Source organism: Entelurus aequoreus, linkage group LG18 (genome assembly GCF_033978785.1).
Source record: "Entelurus aequoreus isolate RoL-2023_Sb linkage group LG18, RoL_Eaeq_v1.1, whole genome shotgun sequence".
NCBI lineage: Eukaryota > Metazoa > Chordata > Actinopteri > Syngnathiformes > Syngnathidae > Entelurus > Entelurus aequoreus.
Genome location: NC_084748.1, coordinates 7,259,370 through 7,284,369, shown reverse-complemented (window position 1 = coordinate 7,284,369; position 25,000 = coordinate 7,259,370). Strand labels below are relative to the sequence as shown.

The 25,000-nt window shown below is 38.6% G+C and overlaps 2 protein-coding genes across 6 annotated transcripts in view; one reads left to right on the top strand and one right to left on the bottom strand.

The window, feature by feature from the left end:
* cacna1ab (calcium channel, voltage-dependent, P/Q type, alpha 1A subunit, b) overlaps positions 1-25,000 on the bottom strand; it is a 302,834-nt gene that overhangs the window by 273,832 nt on the left and 4,002 nt on the right. For all 5 annotated transcript variants that reach the window (XM_062026422.1, XM_062026423.1, XM_062026425.1 and 2 more), the window contains exon 2: positions 14,123-14,445. In XM_062026422.1, coding sequence (XP_061882406.1) covers positions 14,123-14,445 — 323 coding nt within the window. The remainder of the gene's footprint in view (positions 1-14,122; positions 14,446-25,000) is intronic.
* wdr83 (WD repeat domain containing 83) overlaps positions 8,064-25,000 on the top strand; it is a 54,165-nt gene continuing 37,228 nt past the window's right edge. Inside the window, exons 1-2 of the mRNA XM_062026430.1 lie at positions 8,064-8,130; positions 10,190-10,346. The gene's annotated coding sequence lies outside the window, so the exon portion shown is untranslated. The remainder of the gene's footprint in view (positions 8,131-10,189; positions 10,347-25,000) is intronic.

Here is a 25,000-nt window from a genome sequence, read left to right as displayed (position 1 = left end):
ATATATATATATATATATATATATATATTTATATATATATATATATATATATATATATATATATATATATATATATATATATATATATATATATGTATGAAATACTTGACTTTCAGTGAATTGTAGCTATATATATATATTTTTTAAATTATTTTATTTACATAGAAAAAAAAAAAAAATAGTTGAATTTCAGTGTTCCAGTGGCTATCCATCAGATGGCACTATTGTCCTGTTTAACTTGTCCGTTCATGATGAGTATATCATTTCGGCCGCCATGTCTGTAATTTCCTCGTTCTTCTGCTTCGTCTCCTTGTTGTGTGCGCAGTTGTGCACTCTATAAAAGCCCTAGATGTTATGACGTCATCGGGCAGGCAAGCTGTTTATTTTGTGGGAAAGCGGACGTGAGAACAGGCTGTCCCCACTCAGTCTCAGGTCCGCATTGAGCTGGAGGGGGCGTGGCCTCCAGCTCCGGCTGAATACCGGGAGTTTGTCGGGAGAAAATCTCTGCCGGGAGGTTGTCGGGAGAGGCGCTGAATATCGGGATTCTCCCGCTAAAAACGGGAGGGTTGGCAAGTATGAGTCACACACACACACACATGAGGTGTGGCGAAATTATTCTCTGCATTTGACCCATCACCCTTGATCACCCCCTGGGAGGTGAGGGGAGTAGTGAGCAGCAGCGGTGGCCGCCCCCGGGAATAATTTTTGGTTGATTTAACCCCCAATTCCAACCCTTGATGCTGAGTGCCAAGCAGGGAGGTAATGGCTCCCATTTTTATAGTCTATGGTATGACTATCTGAGTTCTTGGAGTGTGTATCCTGTATCAAAAACTGGTTGTCCTCAAATTTCCTCCACATAAATGCAAACAAAACGGAAACTCTCATAATTGGTCCCGATAAAGAGATCTCCCTTGGGGCTCTGGGTGCATCTGTTACAAGCAGCCTCAGAAACCTTGGCCTTGTGTTGGATCAGTCAATGTCTCTGTCGTCAACCGACCAGAAACTGGTTTTATCATCTCAGAAATATTTCTAAAGTGAGAAATTTGTTGTCAAAATTGGATCTCGAAATGATCATTCACGCGTTCATTTCGTCTCGCATTGACTATTGCAATTCTCTTTTCACTCGCTTCAACGAGTCAACGCTAAAGAAACTTCAGACTGTACAAAATGCGGCTGCCAGACTTTTGACCGGTGCACCCAGAACAGCCCGTATCACCCCCGTTTTATCCAGTCTTCATTGGCTTCCAGTTCAATTCCGCATTGAGTTTAATATTTTAGTCCTGACATTCCGGGCGTTGCATGGTGGGGCCCCTCAGTACATCACTGACTTGCTATGCCCCTACTCTTCAGGGCGCAGCCTCCGGTCGTCAGGCCAGGGTCTTCTAAAGATCCCAAAACCTTGTTTTAAAACCCGTTCCAGGCTATAGCTCCCAGACTCTGGAACAATTTGCACCAGTCCTTCCGTGATCTTGACTGTGTTGAAACTTTTAATGGAGGGGAATATTATTCATTTAAAATTTCTGATTAGCAATTTGGCTAATGTTGTTCATTCAAACCAAAAATGCATCGTTTTTTAATGGTAACTGTTCCGGATTTAGCTAATTCAATTATTTAAACCTAATAATCATACATTTTGTTACTGGGCACATTTTTAGAACAAGGCTAACTGTTCCTATGTTATCATGCTAAACATAGCATTTTAGCAAATTTTGATCAGCGCTAGTCAGTCAGAGTAGATCGGCATTAAGCGGCAATGGCCGATCGTGTACTTTTGCGCGGAAATCGTCCGGTACTGATCGGTGGCCGATTGATCGGCACATCCCGACTTATGATATTATCATAGGACATTGTTTGTGTCTCCGTTGGAAGGGGCGGGGCTACCAGGTGGTTGCGACCACCTGGTAGCCCCGAGAGGCAGGAGGGTGCACGAAATGACAGTCATGGATTTGGGTACTTCTTCAGCCGGGTAATGTTGTGATTTTCAATGCCAAACAAAGAAAATGACTCAAAAAAACGCCTCAAAGTAAGTCAAGTAAAAAAAAAAAAAAGCGTTAGCTTGATGCTAATATACATTGCCTTTGCTATTGATTAGCATTAGCGATTTTACATGGCTATTTCAATGTCTTACACACACTTTATTTTTCATATGTTGGCCTAAGGGGGCGCATTTCAATGTCTTACACACACTTGTTATTTCATATGTTGGCCAAAGGGGGCCCATTTCAATGCCTTACACACACTTGTTATTTCATATGTTGGCCAAAGGGGGCGCATTTCAATGCCTTACACACACTTGTTATTTCATATGTTGGCTAAAAAGGGGGCGCATTTCAATGTCTTACGCACACTTGTTATTTCATATGTTGGCCAAAGGGGGCACATTTCAATGTGTCGGCCCTGCGATGATGTGGCGACTTGTCCAGGGTGCACCCCGCCTGAGATAGGCTCCAGCAACCCCCACGACCCCAAAAGGGACAAGCGGTAGAAAATGGATGGATGGATGGATTTCAACACCTCCGAATGGGTTCGTGAAAACTGAAAAAACTACGACGCACGTTACCATCGAACAGCCGGTGCGTAATAAGTACAATACTTATAGTACTAACACTTTTTAGGGCGCAACAAAAGACTAGATTCAGCAAGGACTGAACTGACTGGCCACTACTGCCACCTAACGTCTTGGACCTGCAACTGTAATTGAGACTTAGAAATGGGACAATAAAACAAAATGTAATAACTGGAGAGCAGTTTTTTAAGTTTGCAATTTATTAACAACCTTTTTTTTAAATTTTATTAATTACCAAAAAAATTCTTACCATTGAGGACCGATATCAAAATTCATACATGTGAACCAAGTACACGACATAGACAAAAATATGAAATATATGTGTGAAATAAAACCTCTGCCTTGTTTTTAATGAATACTTGGGCCTACTACGCTACTGTGTTTCAATGTTGGTTGTAAATGTAATGGTGGTGCTTGGATAGTATACGCAGCGCTAAGCCTTCTGGGTAATAACGTATATAAACAATAATTTCCTAGTTTGCCTGTATTTATATTTGTATTTAACATGCATTCATTCAAGGCAAGACAATTAAGAGCCTATTTTTAATTAGCCTAGGAGAGAGGCAGCATTTACTTGTTAGAGATGTTGAAGCGTGATGACAATGTCTCTCGTTTACCGGCAGAAATTAGCGCCGTCGGTTGATGGACACAGACTATTTTTAGAGCGTAAAACACACGCGGAGAATGCCCGCAAACTCCACTCTTGTTAGCACTGATGCCACGATTCAACGGGCTTGTGGGGTGGAGGTCACATGACACCTGAGACATTTGGAAGTCAAATTTGGTAGAGGAAGTCAAAGCGGGGTCACGGAGAAGCTAACTAGTGCATGATGCTACGAGACCGGACAGACCCGGTAGCGATGTTAGAATAATCACGTGTATATTATCACACAACTTTAGTATGCTTAAAGTCCGTTGCTATAGTTATTAGCTATTGTGCTCAAGCTGTACTTTTTCTATCTGTGCAAGGACAAAAACTTCTTGTCTGAGGGGTGGCCTCAGCCGCAGATGTTATCTTTGTTTTAGCCCAGCTAACGGCCAAGGACTTCAAGGACCTCAACGAAGATAAGACGACAGCATAGACAAGGCGAAATCACAAGGAACCCAGCACATTCCGTCACGTATTGTGCGTACTGGAGCGGCTTTGCCTGATATATGTGACGACTCCTTTTAGAGGCGGCCTCAGGGATGTTGACTGGGGGAACTCCTGAATAAATAGAGGGACGCGGGAGCTGTACCTTAGAGTGTAGGGCGAGACTATGACTTGCAGCTCCATGCGTTCTCCTCATGAGCTAAATTGATCTCTTGTCTCTGCATGATTCCTTGCTTCTTGTCTGTTTAATAGATGTCATCAGTGTTTGAACCTGACAAGCGATCGCAGTGCATTCAACGGCTTTTGACCTTTCCCTTTAGGCCGGAAGTAGAAGTTAAAATGCAGGGGGGTAAAAAAAAAAAGTGTCTGAAAGTCATGAGTTGAAGGAGGAGGCGAGAAAAGTGACGAGCAGCCAAAAAGCACGACGCTGACGAGGCGGGAGGCGAAGGGGAGGAAATGAGGTCCGATCGTGGAAGTCTGATAGCGGGATGACGACAAGAAGAGAGGAGCGTAGGGAGATGGAAGGGCGGAGATAAGGACGGGAAAGGGCGCCTTCTTTTTAACGGGAGTTGTTAAAGGACGGCCAATCAGATATGACGGAGGTGTCCAACTTGCCGCCCGGGGGTCCTTTTTTTTTTTTTTTTTTTTAACATTCTACAAAACCCAAAAGCAGTGAAGTTGTCACGTTGTGTAAATGGTAAATAAAAAAGACAATACAATGATTTGCAAATCCTCAATTGAATAGACTGCAAAGACAAGATATTTAACGTTCCAACTGGAAAACGTTGTTATTTTTTTTGCAAATATTAGCTCATTTGGAATTTGATGCCTGCGACATGGTTCAGAAAAAGTTGGCACCAGTGGCGAAAAAGACTGAGAAAGTTGAGGAATGCTCATCAAACCCTTATTTGGAACATCCCACAGGTGAACAGGCTAGTTGGGAACAGGTGGGTGCCATGATTGGGTATAAAAGCAGCTTCCGTGAAATGCTCAGTCATTCACAAACAAGGACGGGGCGAGGGTCACCACTTTGTCAACAAATGCGTGAGCAAGTTGTTTAAGAGCAACATTTCTCAACCAGCTATTGCAAGGAATTTAGGGATTTCACCATTTACGGTCCGTAATATCATCAAAAGGTTCAGAGAATCTGGAGAAATCACTGCACGTAAGCGATGATATTACGGACCTTCGATCTCTCAGGCGGTACTGCATCAAAAAGCGACATCAGTGTGTAAAGGATATCACCACATGGGCTCAGGAGCACTTCAGAAAACCACCGTCAGTAACTACAGTTGGTCGCTACATCTGTAAGTGCAAGTTAAAACTCTACTATGCAAAGCCAAAGACATTTATCAACAACACCCAGAAACGCCGTCGGCTTCGCTGGTCCCGAACTCATCTAAGATGGACTGATGCAAAGTGGAAAAGTGTTCTGTGGTCTGACAAGTCCACATTTCGATTTTTTGGGGGAAACTGTGGACGTCGTGTCCTCTGGAACAAAGAGGAAAAGAACCATCCGGATTGTTCTAGGCGCAAACAGTAAAAGCCAGCATGTGTGATGGTATGGGGGTGTATTAGTGGCCAAGACATGGGTAACTTACACATCTGTGAAGGCACCATTAATGCTGAAAGGTACATACAGGTTTTGGAGCAACATATGTTGCCATCCAAGCAACGTTATCATGGACGCCCCTGCTTATTTCAGCAAGACAATGCCAAGCCACGTGTTACATCAACGTGGCTTCATAGTAAAAGAGTGCAGGTACTAGACTGGCCTGCCTGTAGTCCAGACCGGTCTCCCATTGAAAATGTGTGAAGCCTAAAATAGCACAACGGAGACCCCCGGACTGTTGAACAACTTAAGCTGTACATCAAGCAAGAATGGGAAAGAATTCCACCTGAAAAGCTTCAAAATAGTAGTAAAGATAAAAATAATAATGAATTAAAATCACTGTTGTTATGAATTATTGACTTATTTTAGGCAGAAGTTTATCTAGAGATTTAAGCGTTGGAAGTTATACAAATGCATGACGTATTTGTAATACTTTTATAAATGGGGCCCTTTTAGATCCCCAACAGTTTTTATGGAACCTAACTAACGATTTACCCATCTACCTTCCTACCTGCATACCTACTTAACTATCTACCTTATTTCTAACTACCTTACGTTCCTACTTACCTGTCTAACTTATTTTTAATTACCTAACTACCTACCTGCCTACATCCATACCTAGCTACCTAACTAACTAATTACAAGTTCCAAAAGGTCCAGCTCTAGTGAAGCTGAAAGGTCTTTGGTAGAACCAGTTAGGTAGTTTGTTAGCTAGTTAGGTTGGTAGTCAGGTAGCTAGTTAGGTAGGTAGGTAGCTATGTAAGTAGGTAGGTAGAGTATGTAGGTAGTTAGTTGGAAAGAAGGTTGATAGGTATGTAGGTAGGTAGTTAGCCAGCTAGTTAGGTAGTTGGATAGCCAGTTGGGTAGTTAGGTACCTAGGGAGATAAGTACCTAGTTAGTTAGGTAGGTAGCTAGTTAGGTAGGTAGGTACTGTATGTAGGTAAGTATGTACTGTAGGCAGGTAGTTAGTTGGACAGAAAGCTGATAGGTATGTAGGTAGATAGTTAGGCAGCTAGTTAGGGAGTTAGATATCCAGTTAGGTAGTTAGGTAGATCAATATCTACCTTGGTACCTTGGTAGATAGGTACCTAGTTAGTTAAGTAGCTAGTTAGGTAGCTAGGTAGGTAGGCAGATAGGTAGGTACTGCAGGTAGTTAGTTAGTTGGAAGTAAGCTTGATAGGTATGTAGGTAGGTAGTTCAGTAGCTAGTTAGGTAGGTAGGTAGGTAGGTAGGTAGGTAGGTAGGTAGGTAGGTAGAAAGCTAGGTAGGTAGGTAGGTAGGTACTGTAGGTAAGTAGGTAGGTAGGTAGGTAGGTAGATAGGTAGGTAGGTAGCAAGCCAGCTAGATAGGTTGGTACTGTAGGTAGGTATGTAGGTACTGTAGGTACTTAGTTAGTTGAAAAGAAGGTTGATAGGTATGTATGTAGGTAGTTGGGCAGCTAATTAGGTAGTTGGATAGCCAGTTAGGTAGTTAGTGAGATCAATATCTACCTATGTACCTAAGTAGATAGGTAAGTTACCTAGATAGTTAGGTAGTTAGGTAGCAAGCTAGCTAGGTAGGTGGGTAGGTACTGTAGGTAGGTAGTTAGTTGGAAATAAGGTTGATAGGTATGTAGGTAGGTAGTTAGGTAGCTATTTAGGTAGGTAGGTAGGTAGGTAGGTAACTAGTTTGGTAGGTAGGTAGGCATGTAGTTAGTTAAGTAGTTAGGTAGCTAGATAGGAAATTAGGTCACTTTGAAATGTCCTTCGTTCTGTGACAAAAGATACAAACATGATGTAAACATCGTAATCTAGGCACTCTTTCACATGTTTTATTTATTCTCTCTCCTTTAACGGGCTGAAGAAGTACCAGCATGGAGAGAGAGGGATGAAAGAGAAAGTGTCAAGTTAACTTTCAGTTTCGATACCTGTCTATGTTGCTCTGAACTTTAGATAGCCAGCCTAGGAACTAAATGATCCTGGTGGACTCTCCCCTCCTGACAGTTGAAATAAGGACAAGGCAACCATCTTTCATGGGTCATAGATTCTTTTTTTTTAATGAATAATAAAATGTTGTAATATATATATACCAATGTATATATATGTGTTCTAAAAGTGATGTCACTTCCTGTTGCTGTCCCCAAACTTTTGCCCATGTAGTGGTTGCGTAAGAGGCACACTGCGCACCTGTACGTGCGCGTGCTCCATAAATAGGTTCCATTGATAAAAAAAAGCACAGCGTGTGCCAGCTGATGGCCAAGTGGGCGGGGCTGGCTCTCAGCCAATCACAAGGAGGGGGTGACCCTGCGTGACACGGCGTCTCCCGCGCTTGTTGAACAATTCTAATCAGCCAGGAGTACTCTCATTCATCACCTTCAAAATAAAACACTCGCTACTTTATTGTCAGCCGTCATTGTTTTAGTGCCGTGCTGCCTTCAAGGAGGCTGGGAGAGTCAAGTTGGCCAGGATTTATGGAGGGAGAAGCAAACATTGCGGTGGAGAAATCAACTAATTGATTGTTCTGCTGCTTCACTTCAGGCCAGACAGATTTCCAAAATGTGTCCAGAGTGTTGCCAAGCAGGCTGGCAGTGCGCTAAGACTTTTAGCTAATTGTTAGCCTGACTGCAGCAACACAACAGTCAGCAAGCTTTTAGGCCGCAGCCCGCCTTGCCACGCACAGTAAAGTAAATAAAGTCCATGAAATAATCAAGTAGAGCACACTAATGCAGCAAATGTTGCAGTTAGCCTTTGAACATGTCAGATGTAGACGCGTGTTCTTTAACAGGCTTCTTTACTGTGTGTCTGCTGACACCTGCTGGGCATACCCGCAACTGCAGCACATGTGACAGGAGGTCGCTGCTGGCATACACACGAACAATAGGTAAATACTTAAATAGGTAGGTAAATAGTTCAATATGTAGGTAAATAGTTAAGTAGGTAGATATCCAGCCATGTAGTTAGTTAGGTAGGTAGATAGTTAGTTTGGTATGTAGGTAGTAAGGTAAGCGTCTAGCTAGTTAGGTAGCTAGCTAGGAAGGTATATTTTAGGTAGGCAGGCAGTTAGGTAGGTAAGTAATTAGCTAGTTAGGCAGGTAGTCAGTTAGTTAGTTATGTAGATGAGTAATAAGTAGAAAGCTATTTAGGTAGTTATGTAGCTCGTTAGGTAGGTAGTTTGGTAGCTAGTTAGGTAGGCAGCCAGTTATGTCGAAAGCTAGGTAGGTATTTAAAAGAAAGTAGAAAGTTAAGGAGGTAGGTAGTTAAGTAGTTAGTTGGGTATGTAGTTAGGTAGCTATTTAGTTAGGTAGTCAGGTATGTAAGTAGCTAGTTGGGTAGTTTGGTTAGCTTTTAGTTAGGTAGCTAGTTAGACTTAGACAAACTGTATTGATCCACATGTGAAATTGTTCACTACATACCTACCTAGTTAGGTAAGCCAGTAAGGTATCTAGCTAAGCATATATGGTGTTAGTTAGTTAATTAGTGATTTAGTCACTCAGTTAGTTGGCTAGTCACTCAGTTTGTTAGTTAGTTAGTTTGATACATGGATATATAGCAATGTAGATAGGTGAGTGGGTAGTTAAGTAGGAAGCTATTTAGGCAGTTATATAGCTTGTTAGGTAGGTAGTTTGATAGCTAGTTAGGTAGAAAGCTACATAGGTCGTTTAAAAGAAGGTAGAAAGTTAAGTAGTTTGGTAGGTAGTTGGGTAACTAGTTGGGTAAGTAGTTAGGTAGTCAGTTAGGTATCCAGGTATGTAGGTAGCTAGTTAGGTGGGTAGGAAGTTATAAATAAGGAAGATAGGTAGTTAAGTAGTTAGTTAGGTACATATATATATATATATATATATATATATATATATATATATATATATATATATATATATATATATATATATATATATATATATATATATATATATATATATATATATATATATATATATATATATATATATATATAGGTAAGTATGTAGCTAGGTAGGTACCTATTTAGGTAGTAAGTAGCTAGGTAGTTAAGGAGGTAGGTAGGTAGATAGATAGTTGTAAATAAGGTAGATGGGTAAGTAGGCAGGAAATTAGAAAGGTAGTTAGGTAGCTAGATAGTTGGGTAGGTAGCTAGTTAGGGAGCTAGATAGTTGGATAGTTAGGTAGAGGGGTAAGTATCTAGCTAAGCAGACTGGTTGCTGGACAGGTTGTTAGGTAGGAATGTAGGTAGGTAGGTAATTAGCTCAAAAAATGTTATATTATCTAAAAAATAAAAACTAGTCATTTAGTTAGTTAGCTTGGTACATAGATAGATTAATGAGTAAGTATTTAAGTAGGAAGCTAGTTAGGCAGTTATGTAGCTAGTTAGGAAGGCAGCCAGTTAGGTAGAAAGCTAGATAGGTAGGTTGGTAGGTAGTTTGAGAGAAGGTAGAAAGTTAAGTAGCTCGGCAGTTAGGTTGCTAGTTAGGTAGCTAGTTGAGTAGGTAGTTAAGTAGCTTGTTTGTTAGGTAGGTAGGTAGAAAGAATGTATATTTATATATATAGATAAGTAGGTAGGTAGGAAGGTAAATAGCTAAGTAGGAAATAGGTACATAGGTAGTCAACTCGGCAGGAAGGTATTTAGGTAGTTATAAATAAAGTAGATAATTAAGTAGGTAGGTAGCTGGGTAGCTAGTTGGGTAATTAGGTAATCAGGAGGTTATGTAATCATGCCACTAGTTAGATAGTTAGTTAGTTGTGGGATCTGAGCCGAGGGTGTCATTGTGGCTTGTGCAGCCCTTTGAGACACTTGTGATTTGGGGCTATATAAGTAAACCGTGATTGATTGTTAGTTAGTTAGCTCGTTTGTTTGTCAGTTAGTTAGTTAGTTAGTTAGTTAGTTAGTTAGTTAGTTAGTTAGTTAGTTAGTTAGTTAGTTAGTACACTAACTCAAAAAGTTATGGGTGGATTCTCCTTTGCAGGAAATGTCAGAATGGTCCGTGCTCTCCGAGTGCTTTCCTCGTTTTGGCACACAGAATAATGGCCGCCGACATTGTTGCAGTGCTCAGCGAGGATGAGAGTCAGCAGAGAGGCAGCAAACCTTTGGAAAGTCATCTCCATGGTTGCACTTTTAAAAAGGTAACCGTTTGCAACTTTTACGTGGCTATCGAAAGGGCGCTAACTTTTCCGCTGTGTTGTAAGCATCAATCCCCGCCCTCGTAGGGCTTTTAGCACACAACGCCATAAACTACACAATACCATAAACTACACAATACCATAATCTACACTTGCATGTAGCACACGCATTAGCTTTGCGTGTTGTCGGCTAATGATAGCGACCTAGCAAAGTTTAGCTGCTAATGTTAGCTAGCAGTGAATGTTAATCAAATCAAAACAACAACAATACGGCTGCAACGTTGTGAGTCGCTTCTCTGGGAATGTTTTTGTGTTTGTTCAATACAACTATTAATAGTGAAAGACTTAGACTTTGTTTTTTACATTGTCTGCTGTTAAAGCGCTAATGCTAGCATAAGCTAACCAGTAGTGCTCTTGTTGTATTTTTTAATTTTTTAAATGTAACTAGATTGAACAAGTTGCAAACAGCGTCTTTTAAAGGAGGTTCAACTGTCTTTAGCTCCTCCCCCCTAACGCTATTGGTCTGTACTAGTTTAAACTGCACTAATGCATTTAACGTTTTAAGTGGCTAACATCTCTCACTGTAAAGATGTAGAACGTTACAATATCCTGAAAATAAAGACTGAAATGATCATGAAAAAAATAACAAAATCATTTTATAGAATAGAAGAAAACATTTAACACTATAATTAAAATGTAAATCCAATATTAGTATTAATTATACATTACGGAATACAAATAGTTGAAATAAAAAAAATCGACTTCGAAAGTAATCAGTCATAGTTCAATACAGCGCTAACGAGACACAATAGGGCAGGGCTGTCCAAACTACGACTTGCTTAAAAAATGTAACCTTGATTCTGACTACTGCTCGGTCGCACCTCCCCTTTATCTCTAAAATCCTCCAGAAATACTGTTGCACAGCAGCTAAATTAATACTTTTTTCCAACAATCTTTGTGAACCCGTTCAGTTGGGTTTAATTTTCATACTTTGCACTGTTTTCTTACACTTTATTAAGCTTTTTTTTTTTTTTTGTACATATTCCTTATTTTTGCACCTTCATTTTAAGAGCTTATTGTTAAATGTTCAATGTGATTTTACTATTTTGTTTACATTGAGTGTTTTACATGCTTATGTTGACATTTCCTTTCTGGGGAAGGATACGTTTTTTCATATGCAGTATTATTTATAATGCTCCTTATTTTCCATAGGTCATAAAAATATCAATAATTATCAATATCAACCGATATCAAACACTTATATTGTGATAGAGTTTTCAGCCCTAATTAAAACCAACCTTTAAAAATCACCCTTTTCAAAGGGACCGTAGTCGGACAAATGTGGTCTATAAACGATGCAAGGCGCTCGTCCCCGCCAAGATCGCTAATACCACACCACCTTGGCCGCGCTCACCCATTAGAGCGAAGCTGTAACTTCCTGCCAATAAACCTGTGGAAAATAGTTAATTTTTTCACCCTCTGCTTAAAAAAACGTAACCTTGATTCTGACTACTGCTCGGTCGCACCTCCCCTTTATCTCTAAAATCCTCCCAAAAAATTGTTGCACATCAGCTAAATTAATACATTGTGTCCAACAATCTCTGTGAACCCTTTCAGTTGAGTTTCCTTTATCATACTTTGCACTATTTTCTTACACTTTATTAAGCATTTTTTTACATATTCCTTATTTTTGCACCTTATTGTTAAATGTTCAATGTGATTTTACTATTTGGTTTACATTGAGTGTTTTACATGCTTATGTTGACATGTCCTTTCTGAGGAAGGATATGTTTCATACGCAGTATTTTTTTAATGCTCCTTATTTCCCATAGGTCATAAAAAATATCAATAATTATCAATATCGACCGATATCAAACACTTATATCGTGATACAGTTTTCAGCCCTAATTAAAACCAACCTTTAAAAATCACCCTTTTCAAAGGGACCGTAGTCGGACCAATGTGGTGTGTAAAAATGATGCAAGATGCTCATCCCCACCAAGAGCGCTAATACCACACCACCTTTAGAGCGAAGCTGTAACTTCCCGGCAATAAACCTGCGGAAAATAGTTCTTCTCAGGTTTTCATTTTTTCACCCTCTGCTTAAAAAAACGTAACCTTGATTCTGACTACTGCTCGGTCGCACCTACCCTTTATCTCTAAAATCCTCCAAAAAAACTGTTGCACATCAGCTAAATTAATACTTATCTTCCAACAATCTTTGTGAACCCGTTTCAGTTGGGTTTCATTTTCCTACTTTGCACTATTTTCTTACACTTTATTAAGCATTTCATACATATTTCTTATTTTTGCACCTTCATTTTAAGAGCTTATTGTTAAGTGTTCAATGTGATTTTACTATTTTGTTTACATTGAGTGTTTCCCATGCTTTTGTTAAAATGTCCTTTCTGAGGAAGGATACGTTTCATATGCAGTATTATTTATAATGCTCCTTATTTTCCATAAGTCATAAAAATATCAATAATTATCGAAATCGACTGATATCAAACACTTATATCGTGATAGAGTTTTCAGCCCTAATTAACACTCATCCATCCATCCATCCATCCATCTTCTACCCCTTATTCCCTTCGGGATCACGGGGGGCGCTGGAGCCTATCTCAGCTACAATCGGGCGGAAGGAACCTATAAAAATCACACTTTTCAAAGGGACCGTAGTCGGACCAATGTGGTGTGTAAAAATGATGCAAGATGCTCATCCCCACCAAGAGCGCTAATACCACACCACCTTTAGAGCGAAGCTGTAACTTCCTGGCAATAAACCTGCGGAAAATAGTTCTTCTCAGGTTTTCATTTTTTCACCCTCTGCTTAAAAAAACGTAACCTTGATTCTGACTACTGCTCGGTCGCACCTACCCTTTATCTCTAAAATCCACCCAAAAAATCAGCTAAATTAATACATTGCGTCCAACAATCTCTGTGAACCCTTTCAGGTGGGTTTAATTTTCATACTTTGTACTATTTTCTTACACTTTATTAAGCATTTCTTACATATTTCTTATTTTTGCACCTTCATTTTAAGAGCTTATTGTTAAGTGTTCAATGTGATTTTACTATTGTGTTTACATTGAGTGTTTTCCATGCTTTTGTTGACCTTTCCTTTCTGAGGAAGGATACGTTTCATATAAAGCATTTTTTTAATGCTCCTTATTTTCCATAGGTCATAAAAAATATCAATAATTATCAATATCGGCCGATATCAAACATTTATATTGTGATACAGTTTTCAGCCCGAATTAAAACCAACCTTTTAAAATCACCCTTTTCAAAGGGACCATAGTTGGACCAGTGTGGTCTGTAAATGATGCAAGGCGCTCGTCCCCGCCAAGACCGCTAATACCACACCACCTTACCCGCGCTCACCCTTTAGAGCGAAGCTGTAACTTCCTGGCAATAAACCTGCGGAAAATAGTTATTCTCAGGTTTCTCTATGTTTACATGATTTCATTTATTCATCCTCTACTTAAAAAACCTAACCTTGATTCTGGCTAGTGCTCAGTCGCACCTCCCCTTTATCTCTAAAATCATGCCAAAAAATATCAATAATTATCAATATCGACCGATATCAAACACTTATATCGTGATACAGTTTTGAGTCCTAATTAAAACCAACCTTTAACACTCACACTTTTCACGCCAAAGTAAAAAAATATTCAATCAATTACCACAAAACCATTAATCAAATCTGGACAGAGTACAAGCTTTTTTGTAAAGGTTATTATCAACAAATATTTGAGTGCAAGAAGAGGGTTACTCACTCCCACTGTTTCCTCCTGGCCTGTGGCGTGTTGTCCCTTTTGTGCGCCTGGTGGGCCAGGATGACATCGCGGTGGTCCACCAGCCCCCCCCTCCTGCGAACGGGCGGCAACGAGGGGTCGACGGGGGACACGGAGCCCTGGCCGGAGCGCACCCCGACAAAGGGCGCCTCCCTGTAGCGGTCCACCCTCACGTCGTAGACGGTGTGGTAGTAGGTGGGGTTGGGCCCCACGCTGCTGCCGCTGATGGGGGGCGGGGGGCAACGGAGGGACCGGCGGGGCCATGCCGCCGAGCCGCTCTGGTCTGGACCGTGCTGGGCCAACATCTGCGGATGACAAAGTACTCCAGTGACCGCGTCGTGGATGTATTTCCTTTTAAAGACAACAAATAATGTCCACTTTGTTTTATCTGCTGGCTGTCTGCTGACCCAGCAGCTTGGCCTTTTACTCCCTGATGCTGTGAAATCACAACAAATGCGCAAGGGCAGATTCCCGCTCGGACGCAGCGGGAGCGCTGATGAGACATTGTGCACGGTAAGGACTCTGGAGGGAGGGGGTGGGGGGTGGGGGTTTGGGGAGCGTTTGCGAGGAGGAACGCCTCAGGGTCCCAGGGAGCAAAGTCACAGCAGCCCGGATGCAGTCCATGGAGAAGAACACCCAGTGTGGACTTCAGCTCAGAGAAGAAGATGGTAACCAGAACCCCGCCCCCCTCCTGAGGACACAAATCGATCAATCAATCAAAGTTTACTTATATAGGCCTGTCAGGTTCAAACACTGATGACATCTATTAAACAGACAAAGAAGCAAGGAATCAAACAGAGACAGAATTAAATTTGGCTCAATGAGGAGAAACCTGTACCCTTGTACAGTGTCCCACCACGCTCTGACGAAAGATTGTACGCCTCCTCTTTTATTTGGACTTTCCCTGATTACACGGCAACAGCTGTTTCTAAAGGGGCGGGGGTCGTAAACAGCCGCTGCCTTTGGTCACAAACCAGTTCAAAGAAAAGGTGCCAGGAGGGGGGTCAGGTCCTGCTTCCTCTCCGCTTTGTAGATCTCGGGTCAAGACAAAATCTTCCTGTGGATTACAAATACATCAAAGAAACCCACACCTTCATGTCGCTTCCCATCCTACACAGTGGAGTTTTACAAGCCTTTCGATTGGTAGGATCAAAGACAGCTTTTGTCTGCTCGCCGGGAACTCATTGAAACACAAAGTTTGAACATGACTATGCACATGTTGACATGTTGAAATCAATGTTGTTATGAATTAATGACCTATTGAAGGCTCAAATTACTTTACATCAAGTATTCCAAAACAAAATCTCATGTGGGCTGTTTTTTTCATTTTAAAACTGTCATTGCTCAAAAAAATATAAAAACTAGACAGATCTGAAGTTGATCTATAGATTTAGGCGTTGAAAGTAAAAATATATGCTGATTTTATGACCTATTTTTTACAGATTTAAGTGGGACCATTTTGGATCCCTGAGAGCTTTAGTGTGATTTTTTTTAAACTGTCATTTCTCGAGAAAAAAAAAGGAAAAGAATGAATCAAAATCAATGTTGTTATGAATTACTGACCTATTGAAGGCTCAAATTACTTTACATCAAATATTCCATTTAAAAAAAAAAACTCATGTGGGCTGTTTTTTTAATTTTAAAACTGTCATTGCTCAAAAAATTATAAAAACTAGACACATCTGAAGTTGATCTACAGATTTAGGCGTTGAAAGTAAAAATATATGCTGATTTTATTACTTATTTTTAACAGTTTTATAAGTGGGACCCTTTTGGATCCCTGAGATCTTTAGTGAGATTTTTTTTTTTTAAACTGTCATTTCTCGGGGAAAAAAAGAATGAATCAAAATCAATGTTGTTATGAATTAATGACCTATTGTAGGCTCAAATTACTTTACATCAAATATTCCATTTAAAAAAAAAATCTCATGTGGGCTGTTTTTTTAATTTTAAAACTGTCATTGCTGAAAAAATTATAAAAACTAGACAGATCTGAAGTTGATCTAGAGATTTAGGCGTTGAAAGTAAAAATATATGCTGATTTTATGACTTATATTTAACAGTTTTATAAGTTGGACCCTTTTGGATCCCTGAGAGCTTTAGTGTGATTTTTTTTTTTTGAACTGTAATTTCTTGAAGAAAAAAAAAGAATGAATCAAAATCAATGTTGTTATGAATTAATGACCTATTGAAGGCTAAAATTACTTTACATCAAATATTACATTTAAAAAAAAATCTCATGTGGGCTGTTTTTTTATTTTAAAACTCATTGCTCCAAAAATTATAAAAACTAGACACATCTGAAGTTGATCTACAGATTTAGGCGTTGAAAGTAAAAATATATGCTGATTTTATTACTTATTTTTAACAGTTTTATAAGTGGGACCCTTTTGGATCCCTGAGATCTTTAGTGAGATTTTTTTTTTTTAAACTGTCATTTCTCGGGAAAAAAAAGAATGAATCAAAATCAATGTTGTTATGAATTACTGACCTATTGTAGGCTCAAATTACTTTACATCAAATATTCCATTTAAAAAAAAAATCTCATGTGGGCTGTTTTTTTAATTTTAAAACTGTCATTGCTGAAAAAAATTATAAAAACTAGACAGATCTGAAGTTGATCTAGAGATTTAGGCATTAAAAGTAAAAATATATGCTGATTTTATGACTTATTTTTAACTGTTTTATAAGTGGGACCCTTTTGGATCCCTGAGAGCTTTAGTGTGATTTTTTTTTTTAACTGTCATTTCTCAAAAACCAAGAATGAATTAAAATCAATGTTGTTATGAATTACTGACCTATTGTAGGCTCAAATTACTTTACATCAAATATTATGATCATTAGGTCATGAATTACTGACCTATTGTAGGCTCAAATTACTTTACATCAAATATTATGATCATTAGGTCATGAATTACTGACCTATTGTAGGCTCAAATTACTTTACATCAAATATTATGATCATTAGGTCATGAATTACTGACCTATTGTAGGCTCAAATTACTTTACATCAAATATTATGATCATTAGGTCATGAATTACTGACCTATTGAAGGCTCCAAAAACTTTACATCAAATATTCCATTTTGACATTTTTTGGTGGGGAAATATTGCATATTTTGTGTTCTTGACATTAAAAAACAGGTTTTCTTCTGAAAGAAAATGGCATTAAACACAAGACAAATAAAATATATTATATTTTTAAGTACTTTAATGACTGAGACCCTTTTGGGTCCCCGGGACCTTTAATGTGATTTTTTTGTAAACTGTCATTTCTCAAAAAATAAAATTCAACAAAAAGCAATTTTGTAATTATTCAGGGCTCCAACTTTACATTAAAATATTCCACATTTTTTGGGGGAAAATTATTTAAATATTTTTATTTTATTTTTATTTTTTTTTATGAAAAACGAGAGTTTTGACAAAAATTGCATTAAATATAAAACAAATTTAAACTTAATGTCAACGGCTATATCTGAATGTTAACACTTTAATGACTGAGAGAGACCCTTTTAGGTCCTTGGGAGCTTTAACGTTCACCAAAATCTAGCGGTTACAATATATATCGTATTAGTTTAAAAAAAATAATGCCAACATTTTTCAGTGTGTGGCCCTCAGTAGAATAAAGTTTGGACTCTGGCTCAATGTGCGCTAATGCTAATTAGCTGCTAGTACAGGGACCATTAGACCGGGAGTCAATCTGGGGCGCTTGATTAGATTTGCATCAATCAACCCCTCCAGCCTAATGAGCAGCTGTCAAGAAGACGCTGTGGTAGCTAGCATCGGCATGACGATTGATTGATTGATTGATTGATTGGTTGAAACTTTTATTAGTAGATTGCACAGTACAGTACATATTCCGTACAATTGACCACTAAATGGTAACACCCGAATAAGTTTTTCAACTTGTTTAAGTCGGGGTCCATGTTGGACGATGGAACGAGACTTGAACAACTGAGCATTGGTACTGACCTAGGGTCCGAGGACCTGACCTAGGCGGACCATGTAGGTCTTCAGAAAAAACGTGGACAAACTTTTGTTAAAGTTGACAGTTTTGCCTTGAGGAGAAATCCTGCTTGTGTCACATATCCACGCTTATGTCACCATGCTAGGTTGCTACATGTTAGCATGGCTAAAAGAGTTGTCGTCCCAGCCGAGCGTTTTCTCTAAAACTATAGCAGGGGTGCAAATCTTACAACAACACACGTTTGAATTTGATTCCGTTTTTTGGGGCGATGATTCTATTCAGAATCGGGATAACCAAGAATTGTGATTCGGATGTGAATATTTTTTGTCCAACACCGCTGTTATGGAGTAGTACCTCATAGGGAACGGTACAAAAATCGGTACTTAAATAGGTAGCAACCGAATTCCGTTGGAACCATTGGGTATCGATTCACGTAAAAACAAACGGTGCCGTATTTCTATACCTCCGTTGCACGGGACGTCACGTTTGGTTGCGGACTAAACTATGTCTAGCATTAAAAGATTACAGTTGGTACAAAATGCGGCTGCTAGACTTTTGACAAGAACAAGAAAGTTTGATCATATTACGCCTATACTGTATATACCTTTACAGGTATACTGGCTCACCTGCACTGGCTTCCTGTGCACTTAAGACGTGACTTTAAGGTTTTACTACTTACGTATAAAATACTACTGGTAGTCAGGTCGGGCTTATACCGCCACGGGTAAGATGTACCCCCGTGCTACCTGCCGCATTCGGGCAGATGGGGCTCGTAAACCTGGTAAGACAGCCCATCTAGGAGAAGGAAATCTGCAATCTCAAAACCACCGCTGCTTTGCGGTTAACCCACTCGAGGATAAGGCTAAGGGAGTTAACCCTAACAGAAAATCAGGAGCCGGAGTCCTGAAGGCGGTTTGACGTTGTAACGTCATTCCGGCAACTCCTGCGGCGTCGCTGGTGCTAAGTTGTATTGACACTCGTCGCTCCCTTGGATCCACCAGCCATGCGGAGAAGGGAGGGCTTGCTGCCTGGATAACAGCTTACCCTCCATAGTTCTATGCCCAGGCCATGTAGATCCACTGGAGAGGTCCACTGGAGAGGTCACTCCAGCAGATACCGGTTCTAAATCCATCCGATTGGCGAAGGAAACGGGTGCCAGGGGCCATCTCCGTCCGTGGGAGGGACCATCGCAGTGATACCCTCCCCATTTTTGGATCCACCCCATCGTCTCCCGAGACGGAAGGATGCAGACGACCGACTGACAAAATACTACACGTTCTAGCTCCATCTTACCTTGCTGATTGTATTGTACCATATGTTCCGGCAAGAAATCTGTGTTCAAAGAATTCCGGCTTATTAGTGATTCCCAGAGCCCCAAAAAAGGTCTGCGGGCTATAGAGCGTTTTCTATTCGGGCTCCAGTACTCTGGAATGCCCTCCCCGTAACAGTTAGAGATGCTACCTCAGTAGAAGCATTTAAGTCCCATCTTAAAACTCATTTGTATACTCCAGCCCTTAAATAGACCCCCCTTTTAGACCAGTTGATCTGCCGTTTCTTTTCTCCTCTTACCCCCTCTCCTTCGTGGACGGGGGGGGGCGGGGGTGGCGTTGGGGAGGGGGGGTGTACAGGTTCGGTGGCCACGGATGAAGCACTGGCTGTCCAAAGTCGGGACCCGGGGTGGACCGCTCGTCTGTGCATCGGTTGGGGACGTCTCTGCGCTGCTGACCTGTCTCCGTTCGGGATTGTCTCCTGCTGGCCCCACTATGGACTGGACTCTCACTATTATGTTGGACCCACTATGGACTGGACTCTCACACTATTATGTTAGATCCACTATGGACTGGACTCTCACACTATTATGTTAGATCCACTATGGACTGGACTCTTACTATTATATTAGATCTACTATGGACTGGACTCTCACAATATTATGCTAGATCCACTATGGACTGGACTCTCACAATATTATGCTAGATCCACTATGGACTGGACTCTCACTATTATGTTGGATCCACTATGGACTGGACTCTCACTATTATGTTAGATCCACTATGGACTGGACTCTCACAATATTATGCTAGATCCACTAGACGTCCATTGCACCGGTCGCCCAGGGGGGCGGGGGGGTCCCCACATCTGCGGTCCCTCTCCAAGGTTTCTCATTGTCCCATTGGGTTGAGGTTTTCCTTGCCCTGATGTGGGATCTGAGCTGAGGATGTCGTTGTGGCTTGTGCAGCCCTTTGAGACACTCGTGATTTAGGGCTATATAAGTAAACATTGATTGATTGATTGATTGATTGATTGACTAAACAGCGGCTCACGTAAACAATCGGTCAAGCAGGACTCAGGGTGGACTCAGCCAAACTCCCTCGAAGTAAAATTGCAATTTTCGACACTAACAGAGCAAGTACGTTTGGTAGAAAACCCTCAAACGTAAAGTAAGGCTCCACTTTCCAAAAATGCGCTAGCTTGATGCTAATTTACATTGGATTTGTCATAGACATTAACATTTGCGATTTTACATGGCGATTTCAAAACCTCCGAATTTGTTGATAAAAACTACAACTAAGATGAATGTTACAATCAAACAGATGGTGTGTAATAAGCACAATACTTACAGTAGAAACACTTTGTGGGGCGCAACATACCACTTTCAGCTTCCTGGAAAAAGCTACTTCCGAGTTAGACAACATGCCATTTTTAGCCTTTACAGTACTGCCATCCAATGTCTTGCAAATGAGACTCAAATGTAAAAATAAAAATAAATCTAATTATTTTATTTTATTAACCAATTAACAATTATCAACACACACAATAGTAACGATAATTGAGTGGAAATTAGCCCGCCAATCGCTAGCTGGCAACTGGTATGCTATTTGCTAGCTAGTCACTCCAGCTGGCAGCTAGGTCCGTTAATCAGTCAGGGGCAACTAGTGCGCCAATCGCTAGCGAGCCACTACTGTGCTAAGTGCTAGCTGGCAACTAGTATGCTAATTGCTCGCTGGCAGCTAGGACCGCTAATCGATAGGTAGCAACTAACGTGCTGATCGCTTGCTAGCAACCAATGTGCTAATCGCTAGCTGGCAACTGGTATGCTAATCGCTAGCTGGTCACTAGCATGCTAACACCCTGTAGAAAACGTTGGAGATTGATTACATCATCGGCCTTTGTGTCCTGCCTCACTGGACCAGCCAGGCCAGCTGCTGAGTCAACAGAAACATTGTTTTGCCCTCTTCCTGCTTCTGTATGTTTACCAACAAAAACAAAAGAAGGAGGTCCAGGTTTGGTGTGGCCAACAAAAGTGTGAGCACCCACACGTTCAGTGCGAGGGAAGATCCTGAGTGGGACACGGAGAAAGTGTCAAAGTCCTCAGCAGTCCAGAAATAGACTGGCAGCTAATGAGTGAAACAAGACACAGGTGCGAGACGAGAGGCTGACAGGAAACGAGCGCTTCTCTCGGGGAATATGAAACATCACTGTCAGCGTGCAGACTACTGTACATGTCTTCATAATTATGTCTTTATTATTATATCTTTATTTTTATGTCTTTATGTACATGTATTTATTAATATGTTTTTATGTATATGATTTTATGATTGTCTTTATTTTTATGTCTTTATGTCCTTGAATTTATTTGTATGTCTTTATTATTATGTCTTTATGTATATGATTTTATGATTATGTCTTTATTTGTATGTCTTTATTATTATGTCTTTATGTGTATGATTTTATGTCTTTATTTGTATGTCTTTATTATTATGTCTTTATGTATATGATTATATCATTATGTCTTTATTTGTATGTCTTTCTTATTATATCTTTATGTCCATGACTTTATTATTATGTATTTATGTCCATAATTACTGCATTATGTCCATGTCTTTATTATGTATTTATTATTATGCTTTTATTATTATGTCTTTATTATTATGCCTTTATTATTATGTCTTTATTATGTATTTATTATTATGCTTTTATTATTATGTCTTTATTATTATGCCTTTATTATTACGTCTTTATTATGTTTTTATTATTATGCTTTTATTATTATGTCTTTATTATTATGCCTTTATTATTATGTCTTTATTATGTTTTTATTATTATGCTTTTATTATTATGTTTTTATTATTATGTCTTTATGTCCATGTCTTTATTATGTTTTTATTATTATGTCTTTATTATTATGCCTTTATCATTATGTCTTTATTATGTCTGTATTATTATGTCTTTGTTATTTTGTCTTTATTATTGTTATGTCTTTATTATTATGCCTTTATTATTATGTCTTTATGTTCATGTCTTTATTATTATGTCCTTATTATTATGTCTTTATTATTATGTCTTTAGGTCCATGTCTTTATTATAATGTCTTTATGTCCATGTCTTTATTATTATGTCTTTATTTTTATGCCTTTATGTCCATGTCTTTATTATGTCTTTATTATTATGTCTTTATGTCCATGTTTTTATTATGTCTTTATTATTATTTCTTTATTATTATGTCTTTATGTCCATGTCTTTATTATTATGTCTTTCTTATTATGCCTTCATTATTATGTCTTTATGTCCATGTCTTTATTATTATGTCTTTATTATTATGCCTTCATTATTATGTCTTTATGTCCATGTCTTTATTATTATGTCTTTATTATTATGCCTTCATTATTATGTCTTTATGTCCATGTCTTTATTATTATGTCTTTATTATTACGTCTTTCTTATTATGTCTTTATCATTATGTCTATAGGTCCATGTCTTTATTATGTTTTTATTATTATGTCTTTATTATTATGCCTTTATCATTATGTCTTTATTATGTCTGTATTATTATGTCTTTATTATTATGTCTTTATGTCCATGTCTTTATTATTGTTATGTCTTTATTATTATGCCTTTATTATTATGTCTTTATGTTCATGTCTTTATTATTATGTCCTTATTATTATGTCTTTATTATTATGTCTTTAGGTCCATGTCTTTATTATAATGTCTTTATGTCCATGTCTTTATTATTATGTCTTTATTTTTATGCCTTTATGTCCATGTCTTTATTATTATGTCTTTATGTCCATGTTTTTATTATGTCTTTATTATTATTTCTTTATTATTATGTCTTTATGTCCATGTCTTTATTATTATGTCTTTTTTATTATGCCTTCATTATTATGTCTTTATGTCCATGTCTTTATTATTATGTCTTTATTATTACGTCTTTCTTATTAGGTCTTTATCATTATGTCTTTAGGTCCATGTCGTTATTATTATGTCTTTATGTCCATGTCTTTATTATGTTTTTATTATTATGTCTTTATTATTATGCCTTTATCATTATGTCTTTATTATGTCTGTATTATTATGTCTTTATTATTATGTCTTTATGTCCATGTCTTTATTATTGTTATGTCTTTATTATTATGCCTTTATTATTATGTCTTTATGTTCATGTCTTTATTATTATGTCCTTATTATTATGTCTTTATTATTACGTCCTTATTATTATGTCTTTATTATTATGTCTTTAGGTCCATGTATTTATTATAATGTCTTTATGTCCATGTCTTTATTATTATGTCTTTATTTTTATACCTTTATGTCCATGTCTTTATTATGTCTTTATTATTATGTCTTTATGTCCATGTTTTTATTATGTCTTTATTATTATTTCTTTATTATTATGTCTTTATGTCCATGACTTTATTATTATGTCTTTTTTATTATGCTTTCATTATTATGTCTTTATGTCCATGTCTTTATTATTATGTCTTTATTATTACGTCTTTCTTATTATGTCTTTATCATTATGTCTTTAGGTCCATGTCTTTATTATTATGTCTTTATGTCCATGTCTTTATTATGTCTTTATGTCCATGTCTTTATTATTATGTCTTTATTATTATGCCTTCATTATTATGTCTTTATGTCTATGTCTTTATTATTATGTCTTTATTATTACGTCTTTATTATTATGTCTTTATGTCCATGTCTTCATTATTACTGCTTTATGTCCATGTCTTCATTATTACTGCTTTATGTCCATGTCTTCATTATTACTGCTTTATGTCCATGTCTTCGTTACGGCTGTGGTTATTGCTCTGCTGCTTCTGGACAGTTTCCTGTGAGAGCTCGTCTGCTTTTTAGTTGATGATCTTTGACAGCCAGTGTCTGTGACATCATCCCTGCACTGTCTCACAATGCGACAACTGATCCGGGAGCACGGCTGACGCACAAAGTATGCGGTAGACGTACAGACGTATGCATGAAATCATGCCGGTGGGAATTGGTCAGTTCCAGGGTCAAGCTGCGGCCGTCAAAGAAGCTTCGCTGAGTGTGAAGGGGTAGTAACTAGCCAGCTAGTGTGGCTGTGTGATAGTGGGTACAGTCAGGGTGCAAAAATAATTGATTCATAATTTCACAAAATGTATATAAAAAATAAATCAATAAAAGAGGAGGCTTTTTTTTATTTTTATAATAATCTATTTTTTAAAATACGTTTTTAGGCCGTCTCCATGCAACCAAAAGCAGCTTTTCATGATAATTAACAAAGCAAATAATACATTGCAAGAATCGCTTTGATATGAGAATGGTGTTGAATCGTCACCACAGGAATGGGATGGAATCGTTAGGTCTCCAAAGATTCACCCACCTAGTTGACAGTAGGGCACCTTTTTTTGGATTATTTCAAAGAAACCGTAGTCAGACCAATGTGGTCTGTAAATGATGCAAGGCGCTCGTCCCCCACCTTAGCCCGTGCTCACACTTTAGAGCACAGCTGCAACTTCCTGCCACTAAACCTGCAGAAAATAGCTCTTCTCGGGTTTCTTTATGTTTACATATTTTCATCCTCTGCTTAAAAAACGTAACCTTGATTCTGACTACTGCTTGGTAACACCTCC